The following is an 18477-nucleotide window of genomic DNA, read 5'->3' as shown; positions in this document are numbered from 1 at the left end:
GATAAATACCAGCATCAAACATATAATTACTTTAAAGGATATTCAGCATGTTCCAGACCTTCGGCTCAATTTACTATTAGGAATAGCCCTTGACAAGGAAGGCTTTGACAACTATTTTTGCAACAACATATGGAAATGACAAAAGGTGCTATGGTTGTTGCTTGAGAATATATTTTTGGTACACTTTACAATACTCATATGAAGATTTGTGCAGATAGCCTTAATATTATAGAAGGAAAGGTATCCGAAATCTGTGGTTTTAAAGACTCGGTCACATAAGTGAGAAATGATTGTTTACCTTGATAAAAAAGAAGCTTATTACTCTTTTCAAGCATGTTGTCCTAGATCCTTGTAATCATTGTTTGTACGGTAAGCAACTCTCATTTAAATCCTCTTTAACGAGAAAATTATAGATGGTTAGTCTGGAGCACTTTGATATTTGTGGTCCTTTGGAAGTGGAATCTCTAGGTGGCAACAAATATTTCCTGGAATTTATTGATGATGCTTCTTGAAAGGTGCTTTTTTTTTTTTTTTTTTTTTTGAAGATGAAAGACCAAGTTTTAAATCGATTGAAAGAGTTCCAGGCCATGTTAGAGCGTGAAAAGGGAAACAAGCTGAAGTGTTTTCACTAAACAATGGAAGTGAGTATTTTTTTAGAGAGTTTGATGCCTACTATTGAGGATTGGGTATTCTATATGAGAAGATGGTTCCTCACATTCCACAACATAATGGTGTAGTCAAGAAAATGAATCGGATGATTATAGAGAAGGTCATAAGTATTATTAGTATGCCTAAGCAGCCAAAGCCATTCTAGGAAGAAGTTGTCTATGCCACCTGCTATTTAATTAATATATTGCCATCAAAAGCTTTGAATTTTGAAATTCTAGAGAAAGTGTGGTCTGGTAAAAATCCCTCATACTCTCATTTAAGAGTATTTGGATGTTTAGCCTTTGCACATGTATCAAAGAGCTCAAACAGAAGATCGATGCAAGGATTACTCTATGAATCTTTATTGGATATGGAGATGAAGAATTTTGACATAGACTATAGGATCTACAGGCAAAGAAGGTTATTAGAAGTAGGGATGTAGTATGCTATGAAAAACAAACTATAAAAAACATTGAAAAGCCCATGAAGTCTTCTAGTACTAGTGCATATGATTTTGTTTCTGATCCAGCACTAGTATAAACCATCACTGATAAGGATGAGGTGCATAGAGAATTACCAGAAGCAGAACTGGAGAAAAAAAAAGATATTGAGCAGGGAGAGACTTAAACACCAGAAGTTGTAGGACCATTACAGCAGTTAAATGATGGTGCACCTATTTGAAAATCTGAACGAGGTTGTATTCCATCAAAGAAATATCTAGAATCTCAATATATTCGACTTACTTAAACTGGGGAGCCAAAAAGTTTATAGGAAGCTAATTCCCATTAGGACAAAGAAAAATGGCTAAGATGAAATGGAGTCTTTGCAGAAGAACTATACTTATGAGTTGGTTGAGCTTCTAAAAGGAAAAAAAGGCACCATAAAATAAATGGGGTTTCAAGCTCAAGAAAGATGGCAGTGGATGGATGGTGAAGCACAAAGGTTTTCTCACCAACAGTAAAAACAACTTCAATACGAAAGGAATTGACTTTGATGAGATTTTCCTATCAGTAGTAAAGATGACTTCAATATGAGTTATTCTCGGTCTAGTAGCCTGTTTAGAACTAGAGCTTGAGAAGATGGATGTGGAAACAACATTCTTTCATGGTGACTTATATGAGAAGATTTATATGGAGCAGTCAGAAACTTTTGAGATTTCAGGGGAAGAGAACCCTGTTTGCAAGTTAAAGAAAAGCTTATATGGTCTTAAGTAAGCATCTAGGCAGTGGTAGAAGAAGTTTGACTCTTTTATGGTAACTTCAGGATACAAGAAGACTGATATAGACTAGTGTGCTAATATTCAAAGATTTTCAAATGGAAACTTCATTGCACTTTTTCTATATGTTAACGACATGCTAATCATTAAACAAGATGCAATGAAAATTAGTCAGCTGAAGAAGGAACTTTGCAGGTCATTTGATATGAAGGACGTGGGACTAACTCAATAAATTTTAGCAATACAAATAGTCCGAGACAGGTAGAATCATAGGTTATGGCTATCTCAGGAGAAGTATGGTGAATAAGTGATAAGGAGATTTGATATGGATAAGGCTAAACCAATCAGTATTCCACTAACAAACCATTTCAATTGAGTAAGATATCATGTCCATCATCCAAAGTAGAGATAGAAAAGATGGATTTAGAGCCTTATTCTTCAATGATGGAAAGTCTGATGTATGCAATGGTGTGAACCAAACTAGATATTGCTCATGAAGTTCGTACCTTGAGTAGATTTCTTTCAAATCCAGGAAAGGAACACTGGCAAACATTCAAGTGGATTCTCAAGTATCTTAAAGTTACATCTAAAGTATGCTTGTGTTACGGGGGAGGTGATCCAAATCTAAAAAGCTATATAGATGCAAATATAAACGGAGAGCTTTATAGTAGAAAATCTACTTCAGGTTATATTTATACTTTTCCTGGGGGAATTGTGTAATGGCAGTCTAGATTGCAAAAATGTATAACTTTATCTACAATAGAAGTAGAGTATGTTGCTATAGTGGAAACCGATAAAAAAATGTTGTGGCTAAAGTGTTTACTTTATGAATTGGGCATCAAGTAGAATGATTATAAGATATATTGCGACAACCAAAGTACTATGGATTTGAGTAAGAACTCAATGTATCATTCTCGGATAAAGTACATTAATATTCGCTATTATTGGATATGCGATGTAATAGAGTATAAATTGATCAGATTAGTGAATATTCATACAAAGGAGAATTCTCTAATATATATGTTTACAAAAGTTGTCACACCAGAAAAGTTGAAGTCGTGTAGAGACATAACTAGAATAGATGGTAAGTGACCATCAACTTTTTGAAATGCGGATGGAGGGGAGAATTATAGGGTCTAGCCTTCTCCTAAAGCCCAACCCATTAGAGTTTTTTATTTATTGTCTAAGTTACTTAATGGCTAAGTTTACTTGGTGAACAAGTTGTCTTATGAAAAAAGAAACCTTAGAATCTTATAAATAAGTGTTTAGTTATCAGTCTTAGAATACATCACAAGATCACAGACAACATATTTTTTTGGAGACTCTAGAGAGTTTTTTTATTTTTATTTTTTTTAGAGATTTTTTTTTGTATTACTTTTAGAGAGAATAATACATCTTTTTGAGAATAATACATCTTCTTTTCTCAATATTTTGTATTTTATCTTTCTTTATTTTTTTTATTTTTTTGTATTAGTTTCCTATATTTTTCATGATCAGAGAATCACAACAAGATTTAATAAAACTTTTTGTCAAATTAACTCTATTAAATAGTTTTTTTTTTTAACCTTTTAATTACCTTCCAAACATTTAACATTTAATGATATAAACAAAATATAGTAATTTAAATTGAATAATTTTTACAGATTTTATTTATTAATAAAGTATATATATAGCTGAACATTTCGTATGAAAAGAATTTATTAGAATCTCATAAGTACAGGTATAGTAGACTATACAATAATAGAAAATAATAACATGATAATAGTATAAAGACTCGGTGTTGATGTTATTTTATTAATATCATATAATGATTATTATCAAGAATAACCACATTTAATACAATATCCATATATTTGGCATATTAACAATTATATGTAAAATTTTCAAGTAGATACATTTTTTAATAATTACTTATCATATTTCAAATTTCAAAATAAAAACGCAAAAAATATCAATAATTTTCAACAATTCAAGAGTTTTTTATAGTATTGGGATGATGTTTATGAAACTTAATATAATTATAGTAATTGTTTTCAATATCTTCATTAATAAATAATTTTATCAAATTTATATATTTTTTTTTTGCATATTTTTATTTATAATAGCTTATTTATGATCATTAACGCCTATTAAAATTAATTTATTAAAAAATAATATATTTATTCAATATTTCAGCATTTTTTATAGTCAAGTTAATAGTAAATTGAATAAATAAGTTAATTCTAAAATTTCAATAAAAATTTTTATTTTTTAAATATATTTTTATTATTTTATTATGAGTTTATATTAATAATTGATGTTAATAATAGTTTAATTTTTATAGTTTAATGGATGGAGCAAGCGCTAGTTTTTATCATTTCTTTTTCCCTTTTTCTTTGGATTTCAGATTGGCATATTAATAATAGTTTATTGGATTATTTTCAATAGAAAAATTAAACAAAAGATGGAGCAAGCGTTAGTTTTTATGATACTTTTTTTATTTTTTACTTTTGTTTGGATTTCCGATTGCCATACTATTATACATTCTTAATTGGTTTTTTGGCAAAATGCTAGTTTTTATGATTCTTTTCCCCCTTTTCTTCATTTTCGATTGGTATATTAATAATAGTTTAATGGATGATTTCCAACGAAAAAAAGATTAGAAAAAAAAAAAAAGAAGATGAGCAAAGAGGAAGAAGAAAAAGAACCCTAATACCAAAATACAGGTTCTAAAACATTGAAAATAATTTTTCTTAATTTTATTGTAATTATAAGTTGTAATGTATATAAGTTTAATTTTAAGTCATTAAAAATAAAATATGAACAAATTATTAATGTAAGCAGCAAAAATAAATTTTAAAATGGATGTATATAAGTTGTAGTGCAACTAGTTTGTTATGTTATATAGTGTGAATAAAACTCATCTTTAAAAAATATACATCTGAAAAGAAAAATTGTGAAAAAAAAAAAATTATAAAAGGCAAACAAAGATGGAGATGCCTTTTGGAAATAAATTATATTCTTACCACCCAATGGAATAGAAAAGGGGAAAAAAATTTAATACATAGAAATATCTTCTTAGACCCCTCTAATCCAAAACATTGGGTACCACATAATCCATTGATTTTTGAATTGGGATAAAAATTAATCTAATTTTGTATTTAGTGTCAGTTAAACACTGAATTAATTTTTTAAAAATAATTAATTATAAATATGATGTACCATGAAATAAATTAATTTTTGAATGAAGTAAAATGATATAAATTATATATAATCATTTTTCAAAAGCTTTATCTAATTTACTTATCATATTATTAATATTAATCTTCAAAATATTGTCAAAAACAAATTGCATAGATAATTGTTATATTGTTGAAAATAATTAAATATAAAATAAAGTAACTCAAATATTTATGCAAGAGGTAGAAAGAAACAAAGATAAACAAACAAAACTGTTAAAGATATCAAATAAATATACCAAAATATGTACTGAAAATTACTTGTCAATATTTAATTGGTTTTACGTTTATAAATATGTTAACCAAAAAAATATTAACCCATAGATCATGGTACATATTTTAATATATCTAGTTGGAATCCTTAGCATTACCCAATAAACAAATAAAAACTTGGACAATTTTGTTTTTAAAGAAAAAAAGAAAAAAGTTTTTTTTTTCCAAGAAAAAAAAAAAGGAAAGAAAAGTTAAGAAGAAGATAAACCAAAAAAAAAAAAAAAAAGGAAGACAAGAAAAAGAAAATTATTAAAAAAAAAAAACTAACTACTGCACAATAATAGAAAAAAAAGAAAAAGAAAAAAGAAACTAACTAACATAAAGATAGGAAAACAAACTAACGCATGAAAAGTGGAAAGAAAAAAAAAAAAATGGGAAACAAATAAATAAATAAATGCTTTCTATAGTTGTATCTTATTAGTGTAAGTGTGTGGGGGCCAAATTTTTTTAGTCCCGTTTATTGCCATATTTTAATCTTGTTTACTGCAGCATCAACATGAGATTGGAATAATTTTTATCCCAATCATAATTTCTTACTGCATCATTCTCCTTCTGAAATTAGATACTCATGCCAATCCACGCACAGACATTTATAGTGCTTAAAAAAAAGGAGAAAAAACTTCTATGTTGTCACTTCAGAAGGTTTACTCCCTCTCATATATTTATATTCCTTTCGAATTGCGTATATTTTAAAACATAGTATATGTATTTATATATGTAATGTGTATTATTACCCTTCAGCAGTACACTATATATATGTCTATATATATCTATATATATATATATCATTTTCCTTTCAAGAATTGCTGAAATACATGAATGAAATGGAGATTTTGTGTCCTTCACTTTGTGAAAAGCAGAAAATAATCTAAAAAGAATGAAAATGCACATTATAACCAAGATAACAAAAAGGCCGAAAACAGATCTTTCTCCTCAAAAATCAAATATATGTTTAATTACATCGTCAATCCACCCTTCATATTCTGATCCAACAAACATACAATTTCAGACATATTTGGGCGCATACTATGATCTTCTCTCAAAGCAAGCTCTGCAATATCAGCAAGTTTCAGCAATGGTTCAACATTTCTTGGTAGAGCCACATTGCGGTCGATAATTGCAGCTGCTTTTCCCTGCCTTATTACTGGCAAGGCCCATTCAACAATTCCTGAAGGTGTACAATCTCTGTCATAAGCTTTTCTTCCACTAAGTATCTCAAGCAGAACAATTCCAAAATTGTAAACATCACCTTCCATATCTCCATCAAGATCCTTGTCACTGGCACTCATCAGCCCGAAGTCCGAAATTCTCGCTCCCCACTCAGAGTCCAGAAGAATGTTTGAAGTCTTTACATCCTTATGAATCATGGGAGGTTTTACTACTTCGTGAAGGTATTCAAGCCCTTTTGCAGCTTGCAATGAAATTTTCAACCTCAGGTTCCAATCTAGTGGTGAGAGTTCTCCATGGAGATGATCATGAAGTGTTCCATGTGGCATGAACTCAAAAACCAGCAGCCTTTCCCCCATTTCTGCACAATAACCCAACAAGTTCACCACATTGCTGTGTCGAATGTTGCACAGAATTTCGAGTTCTACCTCGAACTCCCTGATATTTGTGTGAATTATAGTGGCTGCATTAGCCCTTTTGACTGCTACCTGATATCCATCAGAAAGAACAGCTTTGTAGACAAAACCGAAGTTTCCCCTTCCTAGCTCATTATATTCCTTGAAGCCATGTGTGGCATCTTTTAGTTCTGAAAGCCGGAAGACTTGGATTGTTCTGACAAACTCACTAGCTGAAAGTGATGTTTGTAGACTTATTTCAGTGTCAGCCTCAACCACTGGCTTTCCTGCACAAAATTTGAAGTGGTGCTGATCACCTTCTTCATCCTTCGTTTTGATCATCCAAGGAAGAATATACCACCCTATTAAAACTAGCAAAGAAACCAACAACGTTGAACCAATGATGATTATCAATTTCCTTATCATCTCTTGCTGCTTCTTCTCTGGAATCCTCGAAAACGAAGATGAAATCCCGCAGACAACCAAACAAGAGCTGTTCTGGCAAAGTGAACAGGCAGTGCATGTTCTATCTGCATTCTCACTACATGGACTTGAAAGAAAATAGCCTTGAGAACATTTAGTCCCACAAGGCAAGCAAATTTTCAGATCATGTCTATGACACAAACTGGTCAATCCTGGCTCATCCAAGACACTAGCATTGAACGCGAACTTCCCGGAAGAACATGAGCCAGGAGAACAAACACCTGGACTGCACAATTGCAGAGGTGGGCTATAGTCTGGTGGAGACTGCCCATGAACACCCCAACAATCAAGAACCAAATCAACCTCTCTAATCCCACAAGTAGTATGATCTGATGAAGCAATTGACATAAACCCAGAACCTTTTGGTACTAATGAAGCATTGTAGATTCCCCAGCAGTCAACGATATGATCATCCTCACGTATTCCACAGTAGTGCTGTGCACCAGCAGATAAACCCACAAAGCGAGTACCATTTGGTGGAATTCCACCAAATTCATCAGCTTTACCCCAACATTCTACTTCCCAAGATACACTGGAAATCCCACAAACAGAGTTCCTACTTGAAACCAAAGTCTTGAAATTACCTGAAATAGAGGAAAATCCCATGTTTGCGGATTGGGGTCCCCAGCAAATTACACCACCTTCCTTAACAACACCACAAGTGAAACCCTCCCCAGAAACAATCTTCCTGAAAGCAAACCCATCAATGGAGGGATCATGAAATAAAAAGTTATCAACAAAGGTCATGTTGTTTGAGCTATTGCTCATCGGTTGGCCAAATTGCCAACAGTCAACTGGGCCAAGATCTGTTCTTGAGAAATAATCCCCTCTAATGGCACAAACATGGTCTTTTCCTGCAGCAATTTGTGAATAAAAAATGTCTTCAAAGCTTGGAGGGACAAGACCTGTACCTGAACTGACTGTGCTCCAGCAATATGCTTTTGAAGCGTTTGATGTTATGCCGCACATAAAGCCCTCACCGCCAGAGAGAGAGGCCATTGGTGGGGGAGAACCTAAATATGGAGTTGATGAAGATGATGATGATGATGAAGTTGTGGACTTGTTGTTTTTGTCCCAGCATATGATTTCTTGCTCCCCACTTGCATCAATGGCGCAGAAGAACCCATTGTTGCCAAATGCAGCAGCAATTGGGCCCATCAAACCGTACCCAAATGCAGTGAATGGCGTCAATGGAAGAAGAAGAAGGAAGAGAAAGAAAATGGGTGAACCAAAATGATATCTTTGGATTGGCATGCCTTCCGGTTTGGTGGGTTTTAGCTAAAAGTATCTGCTAATGGTTTTAATGGTAACATACTGGTTTTTTTAATGGACTGGAGCTTTCTTCTGTGATGAATTTGGAGAGATTTGGCCATTTTTATTTCAGCAATACATGGGAGTGCGGAGGTCAGACAGTTATGGAGTCAAAGGGGAAGTATCTGACTTTGAAGGAGTAGTTAATTTAAAGTAACTGTAATTTAAAATCAAAAGGCCAGCTGGGCCACTGGTCTGGATATTTCACTAAATATGAAACACTGTCATGTGCTTCATTGCCTCTGTGTTTTTATTTTATTTATTTATTTATAATTATGTTTTTTTTTTTTTTTTACCCTCCCGCCATTGTTTTTCATTTATTACTCTTTTGGTATTTAGCTTGCCAAATTTCCCACTGGCTACATGGCTTTGATACAAAATTTCAAAGATCTTAGAAGTTAGATCCAAAAACTTTGGGATTGACCAAGTTGCAGATCTTGAAGTAATTAAAATTTAATTGATATATTAATGGTGCATCTTCTTCTAAGTTCACCTGTTCTTCAAATTCCTCTTGCTACAATAAATTAAGATGTTGATCATACTTGACATGGTTAGAATTAATCTTTAGCCATTTGCATGACAGAATATATCGATTCCAAGCTTTCCCTTATATTTCCATTTTTTAATTACTAGTACTAAGAGGGTCATTCTTTTCCAACTTTCTGAATCTTTGGAAAAAAGCTCATTAATAGATCCTAAGATGTTGAGAAATACAAAAAATAAAAATTTGGGCATCTCCAAACTGTTAAAGTTGTATCAACCAACATATATATATAAATAATGTGCCTTAGTGGAAACGATTAAAAGAAAACCATCTTGACTATTTCTTATAAAGGTTTTTAATAATGGTACTACTACTTCTTCTAGTCATACTTTCTGTGACAAAATGTTATCAATTTTGTTTGAACTTAATGATCTGTATTGATCTTTTTGTAGTTATTATTATTATTTTGCTTCACCTATCGAGATATCTAAGCTTTAAACTCGATCAATCACTATTTCTGATTTTTTTGTATTCTTTCTGGGCATGAGAGATTAAATTATTAGGTAATCAAGTAGGCCCCAAGGTCGATGCTATGAACAAAGCATAACATGAGGCTGCAGATAAGGGGAGATAACACTGCCTACCCTAAGCCCATTTGATTTGGGTCTTTGTCTTTCTGTCTGCCAAACCAAATGCTAAACAGCGACACTCTGAATCATTAAGGTGGTACTATAATATTTTTCTAAGGTATGGTTCTCTTCTTTCATTTTTAAGTATATCTTTCCTTGTAGATTTGAAAACCCATCTCTAACCGTAATATATATATATATATATATATATATATATATAATTCACCATATATTTTTAATCATCCCTACTATGTCTGCCAACAAGAAGCATGAAGATTGAAGAATTGGATCCTTTTGTTATTATTAAGCAGAAAAAATAAAAACCAAGTAGTGTATTAGAACATGGGTTGGTCTAAATCGTGCTCCCTAACAACTGGTGGCCTTTCAAATTAATTGACAATTCCCTCTTTTTTTTAATGCGGCCAAAAAACCTGAAAATAGATTAATCCGTTGAGAGAATATAAATAAAAAAGAAAGACGAAAAAAATATTGATAACCTTCTGAAGATTTTCTTTGAGAAAAAGAAAAAAAAAAAAAAAATATATATATATATATATATATATCTGTCCAAGTAGTTAGTTATTAAATTTTGGAGGTTTTAATTCGGTGGTAACTATATCAAGAAAGTCATTGAATGAGATTCTGGACAGGTCTTTGTTGCATGCAGACAAGCATATTGTCTAATGGAAGTTTTGGTCATGTTGGTTATTAAAATACAAAACTATAGAAAATTGAAACTAGTTGCTTTAGAGTTCAGGGAGTTCAGGGATAGTTTACACCCATATTTTTATAACGAGTCATAAATATATATATATATATATATATATTATATAAAATTATGCCACATCATTATTTTATATCATAAGATAAGGTAGATAGCTTATTAAATCAAATTATACATACATAACAAATCTTATATATGATAATACTATGCTAAGGTTTTTTATCATAAGAGCTACGATTTTTGTTCTAATCCAATACTAATAAGATTTTAATATAATATTATAGATCAAACCAATAAAAGATTTGTAATTTTATATATAATTAAACTCCTATCAAATTGATTAGATAATAATGTATTTTATTTTTAAAAGATAAATTCAATTCAATGAAAGAAATTCAAAGAAATCTGAAAGAATGAGTGTTAAAAACTGGGCTTTTGAAAATAAGAACTCTACGGTGGCCACCCCTTCAAGGTAAAACGACCAAAAGCATCCTCAAAGAGCTTTTCATCCATTATATATTCTTTATTTTGAAGAGTCAATATTTAGAAACAAGCTTAAATTTATTCTGTATTTTGACTTCTTAAAATACAGAATTGGTTTGGCTCTCCAAATTTGGAGAGCCAGAAGCACTTTTTATTTTTAATATTATATTAATATTATTTAATGCTTATCAAATTCCAAAACCATTATATTTTACTGATATATTTTAAAAATATTTTTTGTTAAAAACAAAAAAGGAAGGAAATAAACATAACAATAAATGTCTATTGAAAAAAATAAAAATAAAAAGTATGATATAAAGAGCATTGTTGGAGAAGTTTTAAAAGTTTTACTTTTTATGTTTAAAGAAGTTTTTTATTATATGAAAGATATTTTTTATTTTTAAAGAATCCTTTGGGGATGCTCTAAGTATGGTTGATGTATAAACTTTTAGATTTAAGAAAAATCGAATATAAAATATTTTTAATTTCTTACAAAAATAACTAATGAAAATAGTATATTATAAATTAATAATACTAAAATTCATTTAAGAAGCAAAAAGAAGAATAGTTACTTTTGAATATAGTAGGTAATAATTGAAATACTTTTAAAAGGTAAAGGTAACTCTCTATTTATAGGATAAAAAACTCTTGCCCACCTCCATTTTCAATGATAAATGTGGGACAAATTGTTCCACTTGTATTTTAAAATACATATACAAAATCCAATTGTTTTTCTAACAATTCCCACATATTTCAAAATGTAGTTCATTTTTTCCCCATAACCTTTACGTTAGAGTATATAAAAAATGTAATGTATATGAACCGATGCTTTTTGGGCAATGAACCAGTCACTTGACAACTTACCATATCTCAAAGAAATATGGTGAAACATAAAACTTCTATAAACCAGAATCCATTGATGTGAACCAAAAAGATTAGATATCCACACTAAATTCTTCTACTCTAGTTGTTCTACAATTTGGCACTTCATTTGCTCTATGCCTACTTGGAATCGATGAATACTCTACAGATGCATGCCTAACACTCACAGGAACCAACCCAATTCCACATTTATATAGGTGAATCTCCATTAAGTGCGTACTACAGTTTAATACACTGAGAAAGGCATTTGGTTGCCCTTATGTGCCCTTACATGCAACGTAGGACCTTGGGGTCTCATAGGTCACACCAGTTTGGTATCATTCTTTAAAGTTGGTTATCTTCCATGTGTAGTTACTAATTGTGAATAAAGCATAATCTATGATGTTTACATGTGCTGGCAGTTATTGTAAGTGGGACTTGTAAAATAACTTGTTGTGAACGAAACTGTTAGGTAAAAAGTATTATTCCAATCCTCTTTTTTTCCTCTACTCCTCTTTTCTTTCCTAATCTTCCTTTCTGATATCCAAGTTCGTAACTTGGTATTAAAGCATCGTTCCATGGACACCCTTGGGAAAATAAATGTAAAATTCGACATTGAAGTTCAGTAAGCGTTGTCAAGGCATGACACCAACCTTAAGCAACTCAATGCTTCCATACAAACTGTTCCCATTGAGTTCAGGCCATGTGGGGTCAACAGTAGCAGCCAAGGGATCAAGACATCAACCCATTTTATAAAGGCAAGTCATCACTGATTTGTTGCCAACAACGTTTTAAGAGTTCTTTCTCTCATGAAACGGTTGAGACAACCTCTAAACTCAAACTATACTTCCCAAATTTTGGTAGAGAGGTTCCTAATGGATGGATCTACAAGTATGTGCAATATTTTGACTTCAATGGTGTAGAATCTCATCAACAAGTCCAGCTGGCCCTCCTTCCATCTAAAGTGAGGTAGCTTTGTAATGGCACTATTGGTTGAACAAGTTTAAAGGACCTTTAACATGGAAAGAATTTACTTAGGCTATGTTACAATGGTTTGGACCGACCGAATATGAAGATCTTTCAGAAGCTTTGACTTGATTGAAACATGCTTCCACCGTTGCTCTCTATTAATTGAAGTTCAAACGGTTGTCTTGAAAGTTAGATGGGTTGCCCAAAGGTTATCTGATCGGATGTTTCATCATATGGTTATGGGATGACATCCTTTTAGACATTAAAATGAAGAATCTGAAATCTTTTACTGAAACAAGAGAGGTTGCACAATTAATAGAAGAATGCAACACTTTTCAACAAAGAAACTTAGATAGTAATCAAGCAACTAGTTGTAGACAATCCATGAGGATTCCAATGGAAATGACGGCAAGGCTTCTTGCACCGCCTATAGAGGCACAGACAACCATTTTGATGGTCCAACATCTGACCTATTGTGACGAGAGATTTTATCCATGTCACAAATATCAAAAACCACAACTTTTTATGATTATGGAGCCAACACCCATTGAGAGTAACAAATAAAATGGTGAAATAGATGATGGATCTTAGCAAAACCGATTCTTGAAATTTCTTTCCATGCCATTACTAGTATGCAATACCTGTGAATCATGAGGTTAAAGGGGAAATTGTAGAATTTGCTAAGAATTGCCTTGTTTGATGGAGGTAGCAAGCACAATGTCATTAACCAGGCTGTGGTCTCGAAATTAGGCATACCAACTAACCAGGAAAGAAAATTTTAAGGTTACGATAGCGATTGGGGATCAGATAATGTGTTTAGGGAAGTGTATGAGTTTGATTTTATTTATTTAGAATTACTTAGTTCAAGTTGACTTCTATGACATTCCTGTGTGGCTTGTTAAATGGTACTAAGAATTCAGTGGTTGGAGACTTTTATTACAATTGAGACTAATTATGGAAATTTAATAATGACTTACAGATATAGAGTAAAGTCTAAAAAATTTAGGGGCTAGTAGAAAGCCCAATAGAAGCCTTGAGTGAGAAGGAACTCATTCATTAAAAGGGACTATTATCTTGCTCTAGATAACTACAATATCATCCATGTAGAACAACAACGAGATTCCAAAGGATTTAAAAGGCTTACTTAATGAGTTTCAAATAATTTTCTTTGAGCCAACTGAATTACCACCACTAAGAACACATGATTAAGCCGTTCCACTATAACCAAGTAGAGTTGTTAGGATCTACACAAGATTCTATACCGAAATCCTAGATGAGCCCTGACTGGGTAAACCCTACCGAACGTTTCTATGGAAAATCTAGTGGCATCTCTCCTAAGGGTTGGACATGCTCCAAAACTTTCCTGCATAAAAAACACACTTAATATTATATCACCTTACTCCTCTCACCTAATTATAAGATTTTTTATAAATTTTCAAGAATTTTATAACAATAGCACACAGATATGGACATAACAAAATATGACTAAATAAATATATGCATATATATATATATATATATATACGTATATATGAAAAAGATAGTTAATGCACCATAAAATATATTGGTGTCAGACAGTATTCAAGGTCCCAAACACTACTTTAGTAGGGAGGTTAAATAGAGAAATCTACAATCGGTCACCTGGGCATCCTGATATGCCGATTGGAAATAACATGCCATGGCTAAACCACTCGTCTTTTTGTCGAGGAGAGGGTGCCTAATGCTCACTGTGCAAAATACTTACCAATCCTCAGGCCTATAACTCCCATAGGATGGCTATATTACATGCGTGCTAATCCATAGTAGTCAGCGATCATGTGGCTAAAAGGGAAATGACTGATGCTAACTGTATAAAATACTTGCCAACTCTTTACTTACCACAGCTCACAAAGAACGACCATATATATAACCTATGTGCTAATCCATATAATAATCAATCATTCTGCTGCCAATGAGGGTGGTGACTGATGCTTATTGTACAAAATACTTGCCAATTCTTAGATCTATAGCTCCCACCAGATGACCATAATATAATAATCATCCATCCTGCAGCCAAGTAAAGAGGCGACTAATGCTCACTATGCAAAATACTTGCCAACCCTTAGGTTCATGACTCCCACAGGATGACTATAATATAATAACCAGTTATCTTATGGCCAAGAAAGGAGCGATTGATGCTCGCTATGCAAAATACTTGCCAACCCTCAAATCCATGGCTCCCACAAGATAACCATACATACTTGCACACTAAACAACAAATACAATATAGAACACTAGTATTATATGGTGCATCTAAAACCATAAAATTTTCCAATATCATAAATACCGGAATTTGATAAAATATAATCAAGTTTGATACACTTTTACTAAACCCATAAAATTCCATATTTCCTTTTAAACAACCCCATAGATTCAACAATTTTATAAAATATATTATTACCACAATAATTTCTTTAAAATCATAAATATAAATCTTAGATAACAATTATATTTAAATCACATAAGTTTTACACATAACAATTTTCTTAAATTTTAAAGCATACACAATAGTTTTTGGATTTTTAGATAACACAATATAAATATATATGTATGTATACATCTTTATGTACACAAGTATATATATTCATCTACATACATAACACAATCATAACACAATCTTTTTAACAAGCATATACATGCCCATATATATATGGTATACAAATATATACACCCACATATACAGTCCGTCTATGGTGCGGACGGTTTTTCATAGTATTTGTGACGATTTTCTACGAAACCGTCGTTAATACTATAAAAAACTGTCACTAATACTGCGGTCCTCATGCGGACCGTCCTCACCATAGAATTTCCGCCCACATATATATATAATCATATATGTTCACACACACAAGTATATTTATACACACACAATTCTTTAACAAGTATATAAACATATATTCAAATACTCAATATATACATCTATATACATACCAAAGGAGGAACACACACACACACATATATATATATACATATAAGAATACACATTTGTAAACATACATACATATCTATACAAGAACATGTACATATGTACACAATTTAACATAATTATCACATTAAATACAGAATTTACTCAAATAGCAACTTTTCAAATACACCACCATAATTCACAAATAAGGTACCAATAGAAAGCTAAAGACATAAGGAATGCACTACTGACTCTATTAGGCTTAACATTACCAGTGGCTGATACAAGCGTAAGCATTCCAACCTAGATTCATATAAACTAATACTTGATCGTCTAATTGATTCCGATTTTATGATTTTTAGGATTTTAATATCATTGTGTTTATTTGATTTTTAAGGTTTTAATATTATTATGTTTTAAGGAAGTTTTAGTTTTCTTATTCAATTGCAGTATCTTACTTTTAGTTTCTTTATGTTGTTAGGTGGTTTTATTATAAATAGGGGTCTTTGTAACTCTTTTAGACAAGTTGATTAATATTACAAGTATATTTCTGAGAGTTATTTATTTGGTTTTGTGTGATGCAAACCAAATTTAGGTGTGATGCTTAAGGATTTTAGAAGTGATTCCTAAAATTACTCTAGTGTGATACTAGAGCTTATCTTTTAATTAGGTTTTCTAAAATGGCATACTTAGCTTGTCATAAACAGATGATGCATCCCCATATTGTTAACTTGTTTTTCAAAAAAATTGTTAGATTGCATGGTAAACCAAGAACAATAGTTTCTGATAAAGATACTAAACTCCTAAGTTCTTTTTCATAGACTTTATGGGCTAAATTACGAATTAAGTTGTTGTTTTCTACTACTTGTCATTCTCAGACTGATGATAAAACAGAAGTAGTAAATAGGACTCTTTAAGTGTTTCCATGATGATCCTCATAAGTGGCAATCGAAAAACATCTGAGAAAATTCGACTAAAGTTCAACTCATCATATCTCCAAAACGGTAGGAAATTAAGCTGAATGGAGCTAAAATTGAATTGAGGAAGTCCAAAAATGATGGGAGGGGGGATCAATTGGCTGAAAGGTGATCGAATCACTAGAAAACCAACTTCGCCATCACCATCGATGGACGCCAAATCTAAGCATGTTTGACAATAAGTTGCCTTAACTTTCCGACTTCCGGTTGGAAATCTCATGGGCTCCATCCATGGCCAATGTATGCAGTGCATGGATGGTTGGAAAGCCCAAATCCGACGAGACCCCCAAGAAAGAGAGAGATAGTTTTTCCCTTTGTGATGGAAGAAAGAGAGGGAAGGAAAAAGAAAAAGAAAAAGAAAAAATTATTTTTTTATTCAAAGCTGACTCATGGCCCTCTACCATATTGACACATGGCAACTATCCAAACATGACACATGGCACCTTTCTAAGTGATGACATGTAGCGCAAATTGGAGACTCCTTTAAATATTTCATTACTAAATAAAGTCCGTCCTAAACAAATAGGTACAACTTTAAAGACCTGTAACGTTTTAACCGTAGGTCCAAATGATGACACATGACATAAATTAAACAGTCCTTTAATTATTCTACTACCCAGTAAAGTCGATTCCAGAAAAATAGGCACAACTTTATAGACCAATAACTTTTCAATCGTAGATCCAAATTAGGCATGCCACTAGTCTATGGAATCTTACCGACAAGCTCTATTACATAGTATATGAGTCAAAATCAAAATCCATATGGATAAAAAGTCAACTCTTGACTCATCGATTAATCCTGATCGCATATTGTTTTGACCATAACTTTTAATCTTAGCTCTGATTTTGGTGTACCACTAGTCTACAAACTTGTGTCGATGAGTATTTGCCATATTAACTCAATTAATGCAAAATTTCTCTCACAATAAAAAGTTAATTGTGGAACTTACTCGGTCAACTTTAGTCAAACTTGTTTAAAAATTCAAATTTGAGGCATTTTCTCATGTCGGAGTATTACAATCTACCCCCTTATAAAAATTTTATCCTCGGAAAAATTTAGCACACCTAACTAGGAGCAGAGTCAAGAATGACTTGCATCCATTGCTCGGACTATTTGATTACGTTATTCCTTGACTGACCATAGAGAATTCGTATCACTTTTGAGAATAATTATATGGTGATATGTAACCATTTGGATACACCACAATACCATATACCAAAAACTCCTAGGGGTAACGAAACCTAAAGCTCTAATACCACCCTGTCAAGATCCATATAAGATTTTCTACCAAAACCCTAAACGAGCCCTAACTGGATAACTTCTATTGGATATTCCTACGGAAAATCTAGCAGCATTTCCCCTAAGGGTTGGACATGCCTCAAAATTTTCCTACATAGAAAACACACTTCAATATCATACCACCTTGTTCTTCCCACCTTACAACAAGATTTTTCACAAATTTTGAGGACTTCTATAATAATAGCACATGGATATAAATGTAAGGAATAATTTAATAAAACATAAATACTTTATGACTTGAATCCACCCACACCACCCACTTAGTACAACTGTACATTATTATATCGTATCGTCAATATTTCAACCTCGTAACATAAATAGAAGATGATAAAAACAGCAACAACAATAACAATAATAATAATAAACACAATAATAATGACATTACAGCCTCTCAA

At 32.0% G+C, this 18477-nt stretch overlaps 1 protein-coding gene across 1 annotated transcript; it reads right to left on the bottom strand.

Moving 5' to 3' along the window:
* Nucleotides 1-6151: 6151 nt before the first annotated feature.
* On the bottom strand, nt 6152-8930 carry LOC107413641 (serine/threonine-protein kinase-like protein CCR2). The gene has a single exon (XM_016021649.4). It carries the CDS (start codon nt 8652-8654, stop codon nt 6312-6314), a length of 2343 nt encoding a protein of 780 aa, XP_015877135.2. The 5' UTR covers nt 8655-8930; the 3' UTR covers nt 6152-6311.
* Nucleotides 8931-18477: the final 9547 nt, after the last annotated feature.

Source organism: Ziziphus jujuba, chromosome 8 (assembly GCF_031755915.1).
Source record: "Ziziphus jujuba cultivar Dongzao chromosome 8, ASM3175591v1".
Lineage (NCBI taxonomy): Eukaryota > Viridiplantae > Streptophyta > Magnoliopsida > Rosales > Rhamnaceae > Ziziphus > Ziziphus jujuba.
Note: the sequence above shows the minus strand (reverse complement) of the source record. Positions and strands in the feature narration are given on the sequence as shown.